Source organism: Polistes dominula, unplaced genomic scaffold (genome assembly GCF_049000335.1).
Source record: "Polistes dominula isolate Pdom_NZ unplaced genomic scaffold, Pdom_raw_medaka contig_11, whole genome shotgun sequence".
Lineage (NCBI taxonomy): Eukaryota > Metazoa > Arthropoda > Insecta > Hymenoptera > Vespidae > Polistes > Polistes dominula.
Window position 1 is genome coordinate 4,398,278 of NW_028301154.1, and position 20,862 is coordinate 4,419,139.

The 20,862-nt window shown below is 29.3% G+C and overlaps 4 protein-coding genes and 1 long non-coding RNA gene across 6 annotated transcripts; 1 reads left to right on the forward strand and 4 right to left on the reverse strand.

Annotated features, from left to right (window-relative positions):
- Nucleotides 1–72: 72 nt before the first annotated feature.
- LOC107070506 (uncharacterized) lies at nt 73–6,678 on the reverse strand. Of its 2 annotated transcripts, XM_015328772.2 has the most exons (13): nt 6,268–6,678; nt 5,518–6,170; nt 5,236–5,454; nt 5,049–5,150; nt 4,834–4,971; nt 4,474–4,749; nt 4,057–4,331; nt 3,828–3,977; nt 3,562–3,747; nt 2,442–3,470; nt 2,177–2,368; nt 1,797–2,092; nt 73–1,710 (listed from the first exon to the last, which is right to left on the reverse strand). In XM_015328772.2, exons 1-13 carry the CDS (start codon nt 6,432–6,434, stop codon nt 273–275), a joined length of 5,121 nt encoding a protein of 1,706 aa, XP_015184258.1. In that variant the 5' UTR covers nt 6,435–6,678; the 3' UTR covers nt 73–272. The 2 variants fall into 2 exon arrangements, with proteins under 2 accessions (XP_015184258.1, XP_015184257.1); XM_015328771.2 differs by having other exon boundaries at nt 5,236–6,170.
- A 180-nt stretch (nt 6,679–6,858) lies between these two features.
- On the forward strand, nt 6,859–19,006 carry neb (kinesin family member nebbish). The gene is given in 13 exon segments (XM_015328773.2): nt 6,859–7,218; nt 7,365–7,907; nt 7,994–8,540; nt 8,616–8,840; nt 8,926–9,054; nt 15,132–15,292; nt 15,385–15,585; nt 15,849–16,130; nt 16,679–16,751; nt 16,824–16,993; nt 17,084–17,546; nt 17,812–18,155; nt 18,157–19,006. Coding segments are annotated over 13 exon segments (3,669 nt in total). The 5' UTR covers nt 6,859–7,111; the 3' UTR covers nt 18,581–19,006.
- Nucleotides 9,723–15,159, reverse strand: LOC107070512 (uncharacterized). Its single transcript, XM_015328780.2, has 3 exons — nt 14,716–15,159; nt 13,657–14,631; nt 9,723–11,052 (listed from the first exon to the last, which is right to left on the reverse strand). Exons 2-3 carry the CDS (start codon nt 13,757–13,759, stop codon nt 10,667–10,669), a joined length of 489 nt encoding a protein of 162 aa, XP_015184266.2. The 5' UTR covers nt 13,760–14,631; nt 14,716–15,159; the 3' UTR covers nt 9,723–10,666.
- Nucleotides 15,369–16,108, reverse strand: LOC149030605 (uncharacterized). The gene is made up of 3 exons (XR_016178576.1): nt 15,967–16,108; nt 15,629–15,897; nt 15,369–15,508 (listed from the first exon to the last, which is right to left on the reverse strand). It is a non-coding gene; the product is annotated as an uncharacterized LOC149030605 (long non-coding RNA).
- Nucleotides 18,615–20,858, reverse strand: Pyroxd1 (pyridine nucleotide-disulfide oxidoreductase domain 1). The gene has a single exon (XM_015328774.2). It carries the CDS (start codon nt 20,856–20,858, stop codon nt 19,410–19,412), a length of 1,449 nt encoding a protein of 482 aa, XP_015184260.1. The 3' UTR covers nt 18,615–19,409.
- Nucleotides 20,859–20,862: the final 4 nt, after the last annotated feature.

Consider the following 20,862-nt stretch of genomic DNA (forward strand, 5'->3'; position numbering starts at 1 on the left):
ACGTTTTTGACAATTTCTTTTTAAATGTCATCTCTTATACCTACACTCTTACACGTTCATATTTGGCAAGTATTAGAAATTAGTGAGATTAGTAATAGCATAATCGTATTACTGTAATAGTACAGATTCATATTCGGTATTTTGATGTTACTAAGAAAGTATTACAAAGTAGCAAATTAAAAAGGCAATATATTTTGGTAAGAAAGTTAAAATTCTGATCAACATTGATTAATGATTTTTGAATTTTATGTCCCTTGTACGTCAACACAATTTTAACTGCTTGACGATAAATCTGACGTATCGGTTGTTTGCTTTTGGGATAATATTTTGGAACTGTCTTCTATAGGATTTCCACCATCCGGTGCTTGTCTCGATGCAGCAGAAACAGATATGTCCGATGAATTGTAATAACTATTTTCATCCAATTCAATTTCACTTTGTCTCGTCGATGACTTACCAAGAGATATAGTAGTTGTTGATTCAGTACTATTACTTGCCATTAAATTGTTATTAGTAGGATTATGAATAACAGTTACGTGAATATTACCATCAACATTTTCTGAAATACCAGAAGGTGTAAGTCTAAAAATTTCTGCATTTCCAGAGGATTCTTCTGTCGTTCCTTTATCTTTTTCATTGATCTTTTTATCTGGCGATAACGTTATTGGTTCTATTTTATCTTGCATATCGTCCAATCCATTGTTTATGACAATGCCAAAACTCTTAGAATATCGAGTATCTAATTGTTCAACTGCTTGTGTCTCCGGTGAGACGCTGTTGGATACTTGAAGATCTGGCACTAAATGTTGATATAAAAGTGGATTGAAAATATTATCTAAATCCATGTGGCGAACATTGGATGTAATAAGTAGATTTGTCAGCTCGTCATCATTTTTTAATGTATCATTATTTTCTTCCGCCACTAACTCTTCTCGTATAACCGTTGATATTTTACTGTGAGATGCATGTAAATTTTGGTTATCAATTGTTGTCGTATTTGTTGTTGTAGGAACGAGGTTTGGATGAGTAGAATTACTCATGTTTTCTACTTGCATAGGTTTCAATTTTTTCATAATTTCATGTTTGCTTTTGTTATTATTTTGTGCATTATCCTTCTGAACGGTTGTTAATAAATCAATTACATTTCTTCTCATAGATGAACCAACTGTTATGTAAGGTTCCACTGGACGTTCTAAAGAAAGCTTATCAAGCAAATGATTTATATGTACTTTTGTTCCTCTTAACGGATATGTCTCAGTATTGTACAACGCATTATCATTTTGCGTATGATAATCCTGTTGATAATGATTATTCAATAAATTAGAGTTTGATTGGGAAATAGGATTTAAAGTATCTCTGGTATTAGATACATTTACATTTGTTACTAAATTATCATTCATTCGTTCAGGTAATTGTTTATATTCATTATTTGTATTATTTGTATTATTTGTATGCACGCGCGTGTACATACAATTGGTTGATGTATTTTGGTGCGTATCGTGCATATCATGCATATCATGCATATCTGACACTTGAGCAGCTGTAGGAAGTATAACGTCTGTATTTCTATTTTCAATATTTTCATTATCGTTATGTATTTCGTTCAAGTCAAAGTCATTGTCAAAATAATCTTCGAAAGCAGTGTTTGTTACATCGTCTAAACGCGACTGTAGACGTTTCGTAATTTCATCTAACTCTGCTAATTTTTGTCTATGAGAAAAATAATTTGAATTAATTTAAATATTATTTATATTGCTTCAAATAATTCCATTATTCTTAGAATATTATTAACTTACTTTAAAGACGAAGAAAGAAAAGACATAGAAACGTCTTCAAAACTTTGAGTAATGTCTATCGTAGGGTGACCTATGTGATTATCAAAGTCAGTATAACTGCTTGTTGTTGTATTATATGTTGCTGTTACAGGAGCTTGTTGGATATTACTTGACTGTATATTGTTCAAAAATATATTATTACTGTATAATGATGATTTGTTTGATCTTGACGAGTCACAAAATGGTATTTGTGTAGTACTCGTTGATGTAGATGACTTTACAAAAGCTGATATATTATCCAAAGGAGTTATTCCTACCTAAAATTTAATTATACAATAAGTAGAGGAAAAAATTAAAAATTACTTGAATATATACGTGTAACATATACATCAAATACATACTTTTATTTGACCATTACATTTTCCAGTAAAATCCATGATATGAAACCATCCTGATACAGATGGAAAACCAGTTGTTAGCACGGATATATCAATGGCAGCAAATCCTATGACTACATCTCTTTCCATATCAATATGTGTACTTATGTCTGGATTAAATAAACGCCAGACTTTTAATATCAGCTGTCTTTCATCCTTAACGGGAATAAGAGAAGGATTAATTTTAATACAATTTACTATTAAACGTAATTATAGCATACATACATACATGCGTTAATAATTCTGTGGGTAATTTTATATCGCATTTCCATTCCCATCTTGGATTACAATTATGTGGATAGACATTAGTTATCGTGTAGGATTGCAATTGATTCGTAGAGTCAGCCTGAGTTGTTTGAAAAGTTACATAAGTACTTGGTTCTATACTTCCATTAAGTTTGTCTACTTTTGGTAAATGTAATGCGCATTCGATCTCGATAACCGCTCTAAAAGAGCTCTCGTCGTTGTTTGTCAAACTGATAGTTTTGTTTTCTACATTTTGTACATTAGTTGGTGGATAATAATAAGTGTTATTATTGTAAGTACTGCTTGGTCCTTGTTTTATCGGTTCATCAAATTCAGCTCCAACGCCAACACTTCTGTACATTTCTGTAGGAAATCTGTAAAGATTGTTCCCAGGACTGTCGCTGTTACTATCATCCGACATACTGTTGCAACGTAAAGAATTAATACATGACTCTTCTTCAATGTCTGTCCGTTTTTTTCTATTCGTTTCTTGTTCAGTTTGCGCCGCTTGATTTTTAGTTTTGGTAACATTTAACGCGTGCGCTAGTCGATCTACTAGCGTATGTAAAACTAGTCTATCTGAATTTAAAACATCATCCTGTGGTATATTGTTAGACATTAACTTTGGTTCTTTAAAAGTTGAAATATCAGTTTGACTTTCTTGAGTTTTAAAATTGATCACATTTGAATTATTTCTGTTAACAGCGTCCATGTGATGCATATGATTATCTTTATATTGAGATATTTCATTGTTTGTTTGCAAGCCAAGATCAACGGTTCTCATTATTTCACTTGTATTGTCCGTTTGTTTCCTTTGATCGTTATAATTATAGGAATAATCATGTATTGCCTGTGGTACCATCACAGTTTGACATTTAAGACCTCTCGACATCTCTAAAAGTGCTATTTGCTCAGCAGTTCCGAGAGCAACCAATGCGTGTAATTGTCCACACGATTGACTAGTAACTGGATTATTGATCGATATCCATTCATCTACACTAATTATTGGATACTGAAAAGAGAATTAAATAGTTTCAATAGTTTTATCCTTCAAATAAAACATCTGACATTTTGATATATAATAAATAAGAGATAAGACATACTTTAGATGACAATAAATGTGGTAGCACGATTGGATCCCTGTAAGCAACGTATAATTGATGCACAGGTAACTTTGCGATTCCCAATAGATTATTCATTCCTATTGAATTTTTATAGTATACTTCTACGATTATATAATTATCTTTGATTCGTTCTAGTAATGCATTACCATAAATTAAAGGTACTAACTGGAAAAAAAAACGAAAAATATAAAATCTTGAAACACAGGAAAAGAATTATCGAATAAATTACATGAAAAAGAACATACTTGGCAAAAATGGTAATACGGGTTTCGTGTGTTACTGCACAATTGACTTGTACCTTTGTCTTGCAACCAAAATGCTCTACATATTAAAAATGTATTTAATTCCAGTAAATCTTTACCTTCCGCTATATATATTAATCCGTGAAGTAAAATCTGTAATATTCAATAGATGTGAACAACTTGAACAATTTACGAACAATTTGAAATTGACAAATTTCGGAAAATTCTTTACATTATTATGATTTTTGCTGTTTGGATCTGCTACATCTACTTTTCTATCATCAATGTTTTGGTCATTATGTTCTGATGCATCTTTTCTCGTAATCATATTACTAGTATTATCCATGTGTAAACAGTCTATTCTTTTTGTTGAGGAAGATTGAGAAGAAACGCTATTATTCGTTTTGGATTTTGTTCCTGTTGCGGTTTTACATTTATCAATATCTGTATTTAATAAAGATTTCACATTTAACACAGGAATATTTTCCTTTCCGGACATTACAGCTTCTGTAATGAAAATGATTGATTTCAAATCTTCAAATCTATATTATAGAAATACTATTTATTTATTTACCATAACCAGAATAATTATATGGAAGAAAGCAGATAAAAATAATATAAATTATTTATATTTAAACTTTAAACTTACCGATATATTGTTTTCCAAAGTGAATCGAATCACATCCTAATTCTGTAGTAATTTTCAACTCTCCTATTTTAATACCTTTGTTAATTACAGCTAATCTTTGCGACAAACTCAAATTTTCTGTTTTTACAATGTCACTGATATACATCATACCCGAACCTAACTCAGTTGGTGATCTCTGATTGAGATGCCGGAAAAGAATTTTGAAACATAATGGAACATCTTGATGTACATTAAATTTTGGTAAATTATATATCCTCTCATTATTAAAATGAATGACTAGAAAAGAAAAATACAAAATTTAGATTATAGTTACTTATTAGTGTTAATAAATATTAAATATTATAATAGTATTATCCTTACCTTGTCCTGACTTATGTTTGGATGATATTCTTATTGATTTATCATCTCTTGGTAGTTTATGATTCGTTTGCATAACTGGCTTAAAATTAGTATTATATTGTACAAAATATGTTACAGACAATAGCATATTATCATTACCTGAAATCAAATATATATTTCATTAATTGAAATTTTCAATTTCATTCGAGATAATATACAGCATCGAGTTTACTTACGTGATACATAGGATGATTTAACACGACGATAACCTGCAGGACTTAACACGAATAATTCAATAAAAATTCGTATACTATCTACATGATCCAATGGAGACATTTCTAAAAAGTAATAATAAAATAATCATTTGTATATAATTAAATAATAATTAAAAACATTTCCACAGACACACAACTCAATATGTACCATTTTGTTTATCCCGAGACAAACACTTTGTCAATGATTCTATCATTGAGTTGGACGTACTTAAAGATGTTTTAGATGTTTTATTATCATTAATTGGCGCATTATTAGACTGAGAAGAAGCGATGGCTTCTGATGCCAAGTCGATTAAACTAGGCGTTGGTGATGTTGATCTTAAAGTATTTAGTGCTTTATGTTCATCGGATGCACTCATTTTTTTGCCTAAAAAATACTCATATAATTTTGCTTCTTTGCAAAGAGGAACATCATTAGGAAAACCATTACTCGAATCAGTGTCGCTCAATGCCAGAGGATCTTCATCATAAGTTTCTTTTAATATTGCTCCTCTAAGTTTTTGCGCTCTAGCAACAACTTGAGCAACAAGCGTATCGGTCACTGCGGAGTTACAATTGTACAAAGGTTCTTGGAACTTGGCCCTTTTAGTTTTTAAAATAGATCTATAGATATCTTGTTTCACAGGAGTGTCAGATCTGTTTTTGTTAATATTAGTAAATTTTTCACTCAAAAAAGTATCACCAATATCTAATTCTTTGTCATGTGAATCAGCATTCCTAGGAGAAAGCAAAACCTTATTCTTAGATTGCTTCTCTTGAAGTTTGTGTGCTTTCAAACGCATAGTCGCAGCTTTAGATGCATTTAAGTTAAACTTTATTCCAATGTGTACCTCGCCTATTTTACTTTTATTTATATCTAATATCGGGAAGTATTTAAAGAAAGGTTTTTGTTCAAAAATATCTAACAATCCATTGATCTCCGACGTTCCTACGATCTCATTTACCTCCTCGTTTATTACAACTAATTCTATAGTTTCACAATTTTTAATATATTCCTTAAATAGATTGCTGTTTGTTCTGATACTATATATCTCTGCTGTATCTTGGCTAGACCTTACTGTATTCGTTTTAACGTCAATAGGTCTAAAAAGAAAAGAAAATTTCTTTCTTGAGTAATATAATCATTTCATGAATATTGACATTTACTTAGACAATTTGGAAAATGTATTTAATAATTTACCTGAATTTAGCATTATCCTGTTCACCCCACCAAGATGCTAAAACTATGGTATTTCCTGGATTATTTTTATACCAAATAACTTCGTCTATGATTAGCCATAAGTAGCCATGAATTTTCCCGTCGACCATAGGTGGTAATGACCTACACAGTCTCACCTTCGAATCCATTTGATTTTTACTATATTATGCATATCTAACTTTCACTTAATCTTCCAAAATTTAGGTTAATTTAAATGGTATCATTTACATCTGATGATGTGAACGATATATATATGTTGATGGTACATTTCATTTACAATACAGCCTTGTCTAATAAAATGTAAATCCTGAAAATAACACTTTCTGGATTTTAACGAGAAAATATACAATTTTATTATTATTAATAATAAGTACAATCTCGGACGCCATATATAAGACTGATATCTCTTGAACGTTACATTATCCTAAAACTTAACTGAGCTGGTTCCCGTATAGGGAGAAGAGGCGCCAGTGCATCAGGAAATTTACTAGATTTCAAATATAGGGAAATTGATTTATTTTAAAAACTAATCTTTATATGTTTCCTATCATTATTAACGGTCATTTATTAAAAGAAATTAATTAATTAATTATTATTATAGCTTTAGAGAGAAGAAGTATCGTTTTGAATTTTTTGGTAATATCCAAAAATCGTAAAACATCTAATAGTGTAAATTTATAGAAAAATATTTTAGTGTCCATTCTTACTATAGTCAAAGGTTAAATGCAACTGTCAGAAGAGCGGGTTTCAGTAAATTTGTTCAGTTTAACCGAAATAGTTTATATTCATGTGTGTTTTTTTTTAAAGTTTTGCATGATTAATTAAAATGTCACACAATGTGTCGAAATCTAGTCCACACGGATTTTGCGATGCAATATTTTCTATGTCGCCGATGAAATTTGATAAAGAAAATAAATCTCCTAGAAAAGATGTGTAAGCTACAATTGTTGTTATTATATTTTCATCGACCACACGGAGTATAATTTGATTTGATTTGATTTGATTTGATTTGATTTAATATTATGTATTAATGTAACATAATAAATGTTTGATTTTAATTGAAAAATTGTATTTTCTAGATCAAGAGCATCATCACGTCGTGATCTATTTACCGAATCACACGTTGTTAAAAATCAAAATAAAAATGTACAATCGTCACATAAAAAACAAAAGTTATATACTAAGAATGAGATTTCACAATTTTTTGATCCATCGAAGAGTTGTTCCAACGTTGAAGATATACATTTGAAATCGACAACTGCATTACTAAATCATGATTCTTTCATATGTGGTAATATAGCAAAAACTCCTGTTAAGACGACAGAATCTACATCAAAAATATCTGGTAGTAAAATTACTTCCGGACATTTACATACGCCAAAACAACATAAAACGTGTTTAACTCCGCGTAATACTAAGATCAATGTATTATCTACCACAAAGACTCCTACTAAAAAATATGTCACCGATCACAATTTATCACAAGCGACTCCTGATTGTTTTAGTAGAGTACAACTTGAAACACCTAGTATTAAATCCAATGATCTTGGTATTGATGAAGGTATTGAAGGTGAAAACAGTAATTTAACAGTGGGTATACGTGTGAGACCGTTAAATTTAAAGTAAGTCGAAAATAATGAAAATAATATCTTCATCTTTCATCATTGTACATGTGTAATACAATGACGATACTATTTTATCTTTACAGAGAATTAAGTGAAGTTAAAATTGCTTCGGTTATAAATATTGATGGACAAAGTATAACCGTTGATTGTGAAACATCGCTACATAAATTTACGTACGATCATTGTTTTGCTTCTTACTCTGATTCATCAATGCCTAAACATGCTAGTCAAGAAGTTATTTTTAATACCATGGCACTACCATTAATACAAAATGCATTTGAAGGTTACAACGTATGTCTGTTTGCATACGGCCAAACGGGATCTGGTAAAAGTTATAGCATGATGGGTGTTGAATCGTTTCAAGAAAATTCCATCGATCTTGATAAAGAAGCTGGTATTATACCACGTTTTTGTCAGCAAATCTTTACACAAATACCCGATAACAAAAATTATAAGACAACAGTGGAGATAAGTTATTTTGAAATTTATAACGAAAAGATACATGATCTTTTGGCAAGTACTACCAATGGAGATAAAAGAACTGCTCTTAAAGTTAGAGAACATCCAGTTTTTGGTCCTTATATCGTAGATTTAAGTCAGCATTGTGTTACAAATTATAAAGACTTACAGGTACTTGTATACAATTTTATAACTACATACATACATACATACATAGGTAAAATTAAAGTCGGATGTTTCTTTTAGATTTGGTTAAAAGTAGGCAATTCTCAGAGAGCAACAGCAGCAACTGGTATGAATGAAAAAAGCTCAAGATCTCATAGTATTTTCAGTATTATATTAACTCAAACACAATTGAATGATTTGAAATGTTCATCCAGTGATGCAAGTCGACGTAGTAAAATAAATTTAGTTGATTTAGCTGGTAGCGAAAGATTAAGTCAAACTTGTGCCAGTGGAAATAGATTAAGGGTATGTATAAAGAGTATACATAAAGAGATGGAATGGTACACAATGAATCCAATATTAAAAATTCGTCATTATATTTTTTTAATAGGAAGGTGTATCCATTAACAAATCTCTTCTTACTTTGGGGAAGGTGATCGCATCCCTTGCAGAAAGTACTAACAATCGCAAAAGAGGTTTTGTTCCATACCGAGAATCTGTTCTAACATGGCTATTAAAAGTGAGTACATTTAATTATTTATTTTTATTTTATGCTTTATCTCGCTTTATCGTCTCAAAAAAAAAAAACAATAAGTTAATTATATAATTTCATATTTGAAATATTTCAAAAGTTTTAAATTAATACTTACTATAAAGTAAAAAACTACAATTTTATACTTACGTAATCTTTAAATACAGAACAACAAATCGGGTTAGAACAGTTTATAAAAAGATAATTATATTTTAATTGGATTGAATTCATTGAGTTGATTATAAGAATGTATCTGCTAATGTAGACGATATTAAGGACCATATTATGCTTGTCGGTTTAGTATTAGTCATCATTGATTGGGTGGTGTTACGTGAGTCCGGTCACGTAGGTTCATTCAAACCTTTTATGTATTTACTCACATGTTGTCTTGCAACATACAACCAACATGGTTCGCAGATTATAAAAACACACGTACATAAACGCGATAAGAAATATAATTATTCTTTTTTATCTTCTTCAGAATCCATCTGTAATTATTTTGTACAATATGATCGATAATATTTTGATATTATCATTCTATTTAAAAACACTAACAGTATAATTGTTTGCTTATCTTATTTCATGCGATACATACGCCCTTGGGATCCTGCACGTATTGCTTTTGTGTGCTCTAAATATAATTTTAAATTCCAAAGTTATTATTATTTTTGAAATATTTATTACAATATGCATTTGACACATATATGTATAATTTGTTACATCTCAAAAATATAATGCATGTCGCATACTTTTAAGTTTTATTTAATTATATCATAAAAAACGGGGATTCGATAGTAACAATAATGTTAAATGCGAAGATTTAGATATATTTTTATTATTTACAAGTTGTACGGATTATTTTGTAATATCCGCAAGATATAATAATAATTCGTAGAAAAGAAAATAATTCATTATTATAAATTCGATTATTATTGTCAAAAATAGCAATCAGATGATTCCATTTGTTATGATTCATTAAAAATGATAAAGGATTTATATATTTGTACTGATAATTTACTCATTCAGTCTTATCGCAGTATTCTCTAAATCAAATATTATAGTTAGAATCAATTAGTAAAATCTTTGTTATTTCTTTTTATAATTAAATGGCAACGAATAAGCTAAATTTGGCACAAAATAATTGCTTTTTTTATATTCGCATTGATAACATTAACATACAAAAATTATACCAATTTTATAGCTAAGATTTATATGGAAATGAACCAAATATAATATATGGGTGTATACATTTAGCTGAATAAATATTCATAAACTAATCTAATAATGAAGAAATAATGATAACGTGTAAATAATAATGTTACGTAATTCTTTTTTTCTCTTTAATTTACGATAAGATAAAGAGAAGGAAGATATTCGTAAATATAAAAAATTGATATGCTTGTTTTTTTGCTTTTTCTGTTTTGTTTTTTGTTTTTTGTTTTTTGTTTTTTCTTAATTTATACGTATAATACGTTTTCTTTATCTCTTCTCCTTCTTCTTCTTTTTCTTCTTCTTCCTTTTTTAATTAAAGTCTTAGAATTTAGGATGAAAAAATCTGAACGTACGAGTAATGGACGGCACGAGTAATCTTCGGGACATTTCACTTTTGCGTCATGCATTTATTTGCAAACTTTTCTTCCGCTTTGAACAATCTCTGATCGTTATTAACGGACGATACATTAATGTCATGGGCTTTATCGATCGATTTGTTTATCTCGTTATTTACGATTTGATTTTCCTCATCATCGATCTCTTCAATTTCCTCATGAATTTCATGACAAAAACTTTTTCTGGATTTTTCTCTAATGTAAAGTGCGAGACTTCGTCGTTTATTTTCTCGACATAGATGACAATTTTTTGATGTCTTTTTTCCTTCTTGGTGATGATATTCTTGGGGTATTATTTGTTGTTGTTGTTGTTGTTGTTGATGTTGATGTTGATGATGTTGTTGTGTATTTTGAAGACGCTGGCATCTAGTCGATCGGTCTAAAATTAAAAGAAACACAAACAAAACATTCATTGTAGAATTCAATATACAATTAATGCATTGTATATTTCCTCGTGATATCATGTTTTAATAACATTGATTTTTGTGGTGTTTCTATACTAATGGTAAGGAGAATTAACAGAGAAAACCGGTTTTTCGATATCTCTTTGTAAAATAGCACTAGCTCGGTATACACGACATATATACGACGACGACGACGACGACGACGACGACGACGACGACGACGACGACGACGACGACGACGACGACGACGGAATCGTATAAAATTTCTGCGTAGAAAATTGTGTTCAAATTAAGTTCAAATTGTATTACATTTTATCAGACAGCTTTCACTTTTGCGTTGCAACTTTATCTATAAGAGGTAGAACATTAAAGATTGTTTGTTTTTTTTTTTTTTTTTTTTTTTTTTTTTTTTCGAAAAACGAACAAGAGTTCTAATGAATTCTAATGGCATTCTAATGAAATTTTAATGAAATTCTAATGAATCTATTGCGTAATCGTAACTTTAAATCTACGAAAGCAATAACGTAGAAACTAAGCACATGTGCAACTATGGTATATATGCATAATACAAAATTGTCTATCTTGCATAATTGTTTTTTTTTTTTTTTTTAATTAACTTGATGGTAAAAAAGATTTTTACTTTTTACTAGATTAATAAATGTATAATATTTGCGTTTGTAACGAGGGCAACCAATTGTGTTTTTCCACTGAAAGAAAAAGAGAGAGAGAAAGAGAGAAATCTATTTTTAGAACGCATAACAATCTCTACTTTGCATATAATTGAGTCCTCTCGTCTCAAATGGTCCACGCATACCTTTCAACTTACGTTTTTTTTTTACTTGATTTTGTTATTTCGTCATAGTGCATTTTATTTCATATAAAAAGTTAATCTTGATATTTATTTATTGTTTTTGTTGAAAACAATATAATGAAAAAAGATATAAAAGACGAAATTGCAAATGGCACTTGAGCGCAACGCACCTTTAGTAAACAGGCCATCCAAAAATAGAATATTACGTGTATTATTATATGAAAAAGCACGATAGTAGTACGCACAACGTGCCTACGGACACGTAGCCCTTGTGTTCGATAAACACCTTAAGAGAAAATAGATATGAAGAATAACGCACAATTTTGATTGAGGATGAAATAAACAATGAGTACAAGAAGAACATTTCAAAGACGCAAAAATGATGGATGAAACATTGGTCTAATATTAGATCGTAATAGTTACTAATTTTCATCGATTGTGCAATATTTTGATCATCTTCAAAAAGTAATCACGCGTAAATAACTTTATTTTGGGATATTTTTCAAATTATCGCGTATATCATCGCGTATATATATATACATTGAATATGTAGTATTGCAATTAAATGTCGTGCATTAAATTATAATAGTTAAATTGTAATAGCGATTGGATTACATAATTGAATATTCTCGAGGTGTTGCTACGGTGAATCAATAGAAAATCAACTTTATTATTTCAATCTAATTTTAATCAGAAAACATCAATCAAAATGATGATGGACATTTAGTCGATAACAAAATGTACGAAATTAATCATGTTCTCTTATCTCCTTTAATATTTATTACATGAAGTCTTGAAAAAGTCATGAAAAAATACAAGTTCTTAAGTATTCGTCGTCATTTTTTTTTATAACTGTTTAATCTCAATAAAAATCGAATAAAATTTTCTTTTATTTTTTTTTGTAATTAACGTTGAAAGAATGCGACTATCTTGAATCTTTTGTTATTTCTTATTTTATCTTATCTATCATCGACTTCATATTATCCGTTATTTAATTGTACCATTTTTTTTTCTATTATTTATTTTTATTTTTTGTTTTGTTTTAACTTTTTGAACAATTTTATTTAATTGCACTTTAAGCTTTCATATCTATATATCAGTTGATAATAATAAAATAGAGTGTTTTTTTTTTAACGTTTTAAAGTCACCTAATTGATTCTTTATCAATAAGTGATTAATTTTAACGTATTATTAAGATTACGTGTTTATCTCTTTCGATAATATGAAGAAAATAATTAAATAAATTATATCGAAACATCAATATATAATAATAATTGGAAAAGATTAATCTATCGAAACGAGAAATAAAATAATATATGATTGTATAGTATTTTATAACATTTTAATGCAACAACTATTTTTAATAAGATAACAAAATTGAAGTAATAAACAATAGATATATCTAATAATTTCCTATCATTTGCTATCAGTGAAAATAACTTTCATATTTGATTGTCAAAGTGAAATCTTGAAGTAAAAATAAGTTTAATGTAATACGATTATCTATGTATATTTATTTTTCAAGTTCAATATATGTGTATATGTAAGATATCTTATGATGATAGTAGCAAACAGCAACAGTGTACTTTTAACGGATCGGAAATAGATATGCCAATGTACCGAAATAAGCACCAATTTTATTTACGTTTTATGACTAATCTAAACTTTATACATTACAAATATTACATCTTTGATAATGCAAGCAACGAACCGACAAAGCCGGGAAATATAAAAAAATTGTTTTTTATAAGAAAAATATTATACATACCATGTCCAAAATAATTCTTGTTCCAAGGTTGCTCGAAATCATGATATAATGGGCTCCTGAATGATCCATAAGTTAATACCTCAGGAATATAGACGAGATCCATAGTAATTTATTTCTCTGTCGAATATTTATAGCTTTCTTGTTATTCTATGTGTTTATATATGATATATTCTCAAATGAGTTTCGCAAGCATTTGAGTTACTACTTCTTTCTACTCTAGTATCACAATTAGCTCGTAACAATTAGCATAGTTAACTCAATGGCATGTTTCTTGCAGATATTCAAACTCAAGGATATATTATTTCTCTGTGCTCTAAAAATTCTTGTCCTTCTCCTCCTTCTGTTTTTTCCTCTTGTTCTTTTAAAAATTTGTCTACTATTTTACGTGTTTTTCTTATTACATTAGCCGAGGAGACAAGCTTAGATCTTTTTTAGATCTTTCTTAGATCTTTCTTAAATCTTTCAGTAATTATTGTTTTCTTTGAGAGATCGTATTTGTTAATATTTTTCTTGAATAACGATAACAATAGTAATATTGCTAAGTTACGATTACTGAACAACGTACGAATGTAAAGTCTTCTCGAACGTCTTGTTTTAAACTGACGAGCCTTGTTGACGGCACGTATGTTTAGCCTATCGATCTCTCTTTCTCTCTCTTTACCTTTTTTCGTTCTATATACTCTTCCCTACCACTGCATTTTCCTACAACTTCCCTCTCACTCTCCTTTAGTATCGTGCCTCCTTGTCCTTGATAATTTCCCCTTCCATTCATACGGGTACTAGGCGTACACTTGAAACGTCTTTTCTCTTTCTCTCAATGACTAACGCCTTGTGATAAGCTCTTTCATTTTATTTATTTATTTATTTTTTTTCTTCTTATCTCTTCTCTTTTTATTGATATTATTATTTTTGTTTCTTTATTCCAATTTATTATTCGCGATATTAACAATGCTAATTTTTATATTCTAATTAATCCTGTAAATATTTCAAAGACAGTTAGATTAAAAAGAAAGCTTTTTATATATCGGTTTTTATAAAATTATTGGAAAATTGTTAAACCTTGAGGCAGGAAGAACAGGACCTCCCAATGTTTATAATATCTTTATATTTATACATATATAATATAAATGATTGCATAACATAACTGCAACAATAATAAACTTTACATCAGGATTAGAATTTCAACTAATTGCCCTTGAATCTTTTTTTTCTCTTCTCCTATAATGAAGAAAATAGAACGAAGCTATTATTTACACTCGGTCTTTTCTTTGCTACAACTCACAATATAAATAATAACAATTATTTGAAAAAAAAAGAAAAATATAGTTTATCTTGTTATCAACGTTAACGTTAACGTTATCTTCGAAGATAATGGACTTGGGACCAGCTACGTATTATTTAAATATTTAGATAATAATTAACTTTAGAACATTTCCTAAATTTAATATGTACTGAAATTAGTTTGAATTTTGTAGGAAAGCCTGGGTGGAAATTCTCGAACAGCAATGTTAGGAACAGTTTCACCAGCTAACATTCATCTCGAAGAAACTTTAGCAACCCTTCGATATGCATCCCAGGCTCGAGCCATTGTTAATCGTATTCGAATTAATGAAGATCCACACGACAGATTAATTCGGTAATTTTCTTTCTTTTTTTTTTTTTTTGTCAATTATATGAATTATATTAATTAGAATGAAATGGAATGTGTTATACCTTCAAATTTTATAGCGAATTAAAAGCAGAAGTTTTACGATTACGAGGAGTTCGTGAAGGATATGAAAGACAACTTAGAATTAGTCCACATAATCATTCAACTGGCATTGAAACAAACGTCAAAGATCGCCAAGAAATCCTACGAAAGCAAGAAGAAATAAATAGATTAAAGGAACAATTGAAAAAAACAGAGGAACAACTGGTTGCTACTCAAAAGTAAGTTTTAAAAAAAAAAACATTTCATATCATAATTACTTACTTATTTCCTGTTCTTTTTTTTTTATATATACATATATATAAAGTGTATGATAATTATGTCGAATTTGGCGTGTTAAATATAATTTATGAACGAACATTATCTCCATTTTAAAGGTTTTAAGTAGGAATGCGGAAATGTTTTTGTTCTGTAGAAATGTTATTGTTAGTAGTAATAATATAACCTGACGTAAACTTTAATGGTCAGCGAATTTCGATTGCAGAAGCAACTTGAAGAAATTGCAGGAAACTGAAGAAAGAAAAAATTCAGAGCTGAAATATTTAAGGCGTTGTGGAATCGCAGTTGAAATAGATTTACGTGAGAGAGATAAACAACCATACTTGATAAATCTTGCTGCTGATCCTATGTTGTCTGGTACACTGTTGTATCTAATTCCACCTGGGTTGGTACGCATTGGAAAACGTTCTGAGAATTCAGATAAATTTCAGCAATTACCACAATTGGATATTGTTTTGGATGGGCCACTTGTTAGAAAATTGCACTGGTTAGTTTTCGTCTTGTAGGGTGATGGTTTTTCTTCAACAATTGAGAATGTTTTTCTCTTAATCTTGTTTTTGACGTCAATCAATCTACAATTTTCCGAAATATTATTTTTATAAATATTATTATATACTCTTCCTTATACTAATTTTCGTATTTTTCCTGGTTCTCCTTCATTGAAACTTCGTTTCTCGTCCAAACCTTCATGTAATCATGTCCTTTCATCATTGGATTCCAGGCGTGGTTGTCTTGTTACCATAATATCCTATTTAATGCATGATTATATGTATTGATTACTTGTTTTTATTGCTGACTTGTTTTTACAATTATCTATCTTACATGATCAATTGGAATAACAAAATACTAATGAAAAATATTTATTTACTACTGATAAGACGAACCCTTATGAAATATTTTCTTTTTTTCTTCTTCTTTTTTTCATTACATAAATTACGTTGCATCATTGGTTTTTCTTCATTATTGCGCATTTTCATTTGTAAAAAGATTATTCAATTTTTATAATCCATGTTTTTTCTTTTTTCTTCTTAACAGTACTATAGAAAATAAAAACGGCAAGCTTATGCTAGTGCCTGAGATGAATAGTGATACTTATGTGAATGGTCAGGTAATATATTAAAAGTATAATAATAATAATATTATAATTATAATTGTATATAATATCTTGAATCGTGCACAGGTGATAAGTGGCAAAATACATTTAAGACATGGAGATAGACTTGTCATTGGTGGCAATCATTATTTCAAAGTTTGTAATCCTCATGACGAGATTGGAAACATACAAATTTCTTCGCAAGCTATAGACTTTGACTTTGCTCATCAAGAAATACTTAAAATACAAGAAGAAAGGTAAATTCTTTTTTAACTTTTTCTTCTTTTTCCAATATTCAATTTATTTAATATAATAATATTATTATTATTATTATTAAAATTGTTTAGATTAAGAGCAGAACTTGAGGAATCAAAACAGAAAGCTATTAAGGAATTAGAAAATGCAAAGCGAGAAGTTGAATTACAACTTGGCTCTCAAAAATCTACTTATGAACATAAAATCGAGGTACTTGGTAGTACATTGGAAGAACAAAAATTAGCATTGGAAGAAATAAATCGTCGTAAACAGGAATTGGAATTAGAAAAAGAGATGCTAGCCAATGAAATAGAAATAAATAATAAAATTCGAGAGATTCAACAAGTGGAAAGTCAATCAAACGTGTCACCATACAAGTCAAATTTTCTTCAAGATTTAGAATGTATATTGAATGAAACGACTGCTGATTTTGAAAGTGCCCTTAAAATGAAATGTAGCGCTGATACTATCAAAGCTGGTGGTATTAGCTTGCACGAGATGCAAATACTCGTTAGAGAAGCAACCGAACGATGCAGAGAAGTTGGCATTAATTATGTGCGTATTCAATGTTATAATCATTAGGATTATCCAACTTGTTTACCTTATTTCATAGTCATTAGATTATATGAAACGATAATTTATTACTTATCTATTAATCGTGAATATCTTAAAAACCCTGAATTAATGGAATATACTCTTACAATAATAACAACTAAATTCAATAGCCTTGAATTGTAAATTATACTGATTATAACAACGTATATAACAACTTTCAGACCGACAATACAAACTTAATTTATTTGTGTTCTTTCTATTTTAGGAATTCAATCAACAACAGACTCTTATAGATAAGAATCTAAGACCCGTGATTCGTGTTCGAGATAAGGATTGTAAAAAGGAAACCTTGTGGGAACCAATGAGATTTTTAGATTGGGTTCATCAATTGCGTGATTATGATATAGAAAATTCATTAAAAGAGTTAACAAATTGTGAAAACGATTGGGTACCTTATGATGATACGGAAACGTTTGAGGATTCTTTAAATAGTAGTAGAATATCTATCAATTTAACACCTGTTAAGAAACATTTAAATGAAAATTTTCAACAATTATCTATGGATACGTCAATCCATGATTCTACGACACAAGAAGAGGCATCTGAATATCAACAACGCAAAAAACGTGTCTACTTATCTACTGCAGATAGAACGAGCTACGCAAGCTTTGAGTATACTATGTCAACGTTGCGAAAGTCCTGAGATCAACAATACAATAAGCGAATCTTTAGATAGAGTTCAAAATATTATCGTTGACATAAGGAGTATGTTGCTGGTTAAAAATTTAAAGGATAGTAAAAATGAAAGTGAAACTTCTAATGGATCTGTTAGTAATAATACTACTGTAATCGAGAAAACCGATTGTAAAAATTCAACATTATTAGGGGATATCGATCATTTCAAAGAAGATGTTAAATCAAACACTTCACCGATTAAATCGAATTTACGTAACAATACCACGACGCACAACAAAAATGGAAATATTCTTAAATCTGTTCGATTTACGGATAAAATTCAACATGATTTGACTTAATGTTACAAAATAGGAGGAAATTAAAACAAAAATATGAAATCTGTGATATTATATTCACTAACAGACTAAATGATTTTTATATTAAAATATTGAAAGCTTAGAAATAAAGTAACACCACTGCGTTGTTAGACGCACAACGAAAAGCTTTCGTAAAAATAAATTTGATGATTGTAATTATGATCTTACAATCTCATTCATTCTTGCCATCTTTATTTCTTAATTTTATTTTCTCAAAAAGACTAAGATATTATTATTATTATTACTATTGTATTGTATTGTGTTATATTTAGCTGTACTTTCATTTTAATCGCATTGATAGCTAAAGATATATTAATTTATGTGTAATGCTGACTATTATAGAAGTAAAATACTGCCAAAATGTAAATAATTAGAAATATATCATAATAGATCAATGCACATATGTAATTAGATTAAATAATTATTTACACAAGCATGATTGATAGCAATACATTGTTCAAATGTAACAGTTTATAATTCGTATGTCATTTTTTTGAAACTGTATTTTTTCTTAATGTAATCTTTTCATAATAACAACGATTATATTTTTCTTTCTGCATAAAAAAAGAAATACTTGAGAAAGGTGATTATATAAGAAGATAATTTTTTATATCTTATCTTACTACGTTGAAAAAAAATACTACGATAAAATTTGGAGATTCAAGCAGTATCATTTTAAATAATCTGTTTTTGCAAATAATCTGTTTAGAGAGAGAGAGAGAGTTATGTATACTCTTCTAATGAACTCAGTATAATAATAAAAAATAAACTAAACCATAGTGTTATACAGCTGTATAACAAGTTTATTTAGTTAATCAAAGTAATCTTCAATATCAATATTAGGATCAAGTATATCATCGCCAAATGGAGTCAAATCTATTTGATTAAGAACAAGGTTCTCACACATTTCTTCCAAATTAGTATCTCCTATAAGTACTGCTCCTTGTAATTTTCCATTTTCTAATATAAGTTTTATATATTCTTCTTTTTTGGTCATTCGAAGCAATATTTCATAATTTTGATTTAACTTTTGACCATTATACAAACCTATTAAGACTACTTTATAATCAAAGAATTTAGTGACATGGGTAAACAGTTCAAAACAAAAATCTTGCATGTAATCTTCTCCTTTATGACTCGATGTCATAGATTTTGCAGCATAAAAGCCCATTTGATGCGCTTGTGTCCAAAGTCTCATTTGAAACCAATGTTTTGCAATATCCCATCTTGCAGTACACACATCTCCCGCTGCATAAATATCCTTTTCTGAAGTTTCTAATTTCCAATCGACACATAAACCTTTATCTTCTCCTTTCTCAAGGTTTTCTAAACCTGTTAAATTTGAGTTTGGTACAACACCTGTTGCAGATACTATGAAATCACAACCGATAACTTTACCGTTTGTTAATTTTACATAGACAGGCCATTTATCTGTATCTTTACATTCGGTTTCTTCTTTTTCTTCCTCTTCTTCCAGAAGAATTTTCTTTACTTCGCATTCATATTCAATTTGGATTTTTCTGTTGGTCGATGAGGAGATGCCTTTTATAAAAAGATGATTATGCCAATCTGGACCAAGAGCAGGTCCTCCTTCCTTAGATGATTCACTAGTGATAGTATATCTCATTCTTCGTACAGGCTTAGTTTCATCAATATTTTCGGATTTATCTCTATCGTAAATATCGTCTAAAAAGAATTCAGCTGCACCTGGATCAATAAATGTCGCAGATATGTGTTTATCCTTAATCACCCAAACTACATCAACATTTTTGACTTCGTGTATAAGTTCAGTTGCGATGCCTCCATTTCCCACAACTACAATTTTTCTAGCATTTTGAATCTTTTGAGAAAATTGAATTACAGATTCAGTATCTCTAATACCTATAACATATTTATTATTTTCCGTTATAAGTTTTGCTCTACCGCCGGTACAAAGACATAATTTTGTATATTTTATTAATCTTCCACTTTCAGTTGTAATATATTTCTCATTAATGTCTATATTAGTTACAGTTTCGTGTATAACTCTTAAAGAAGGATACTTTTCAGTAAGCGTTTCTGCATGCTTTTCTTCAATGTCAAATTGCATCACTGTTTTACCCAATGGAATAATATTTGTTACTGTTTTAATTAATGGACTTGCAGTAATTAATACAGTACTTTCTTCAGGCATAAAAATGCTTATACCTTCCGCGCAAGAAACACCTGCTATACCACCACCTATTATGGCGAATGTACAAACTATGACTTGATCAGACATTTTT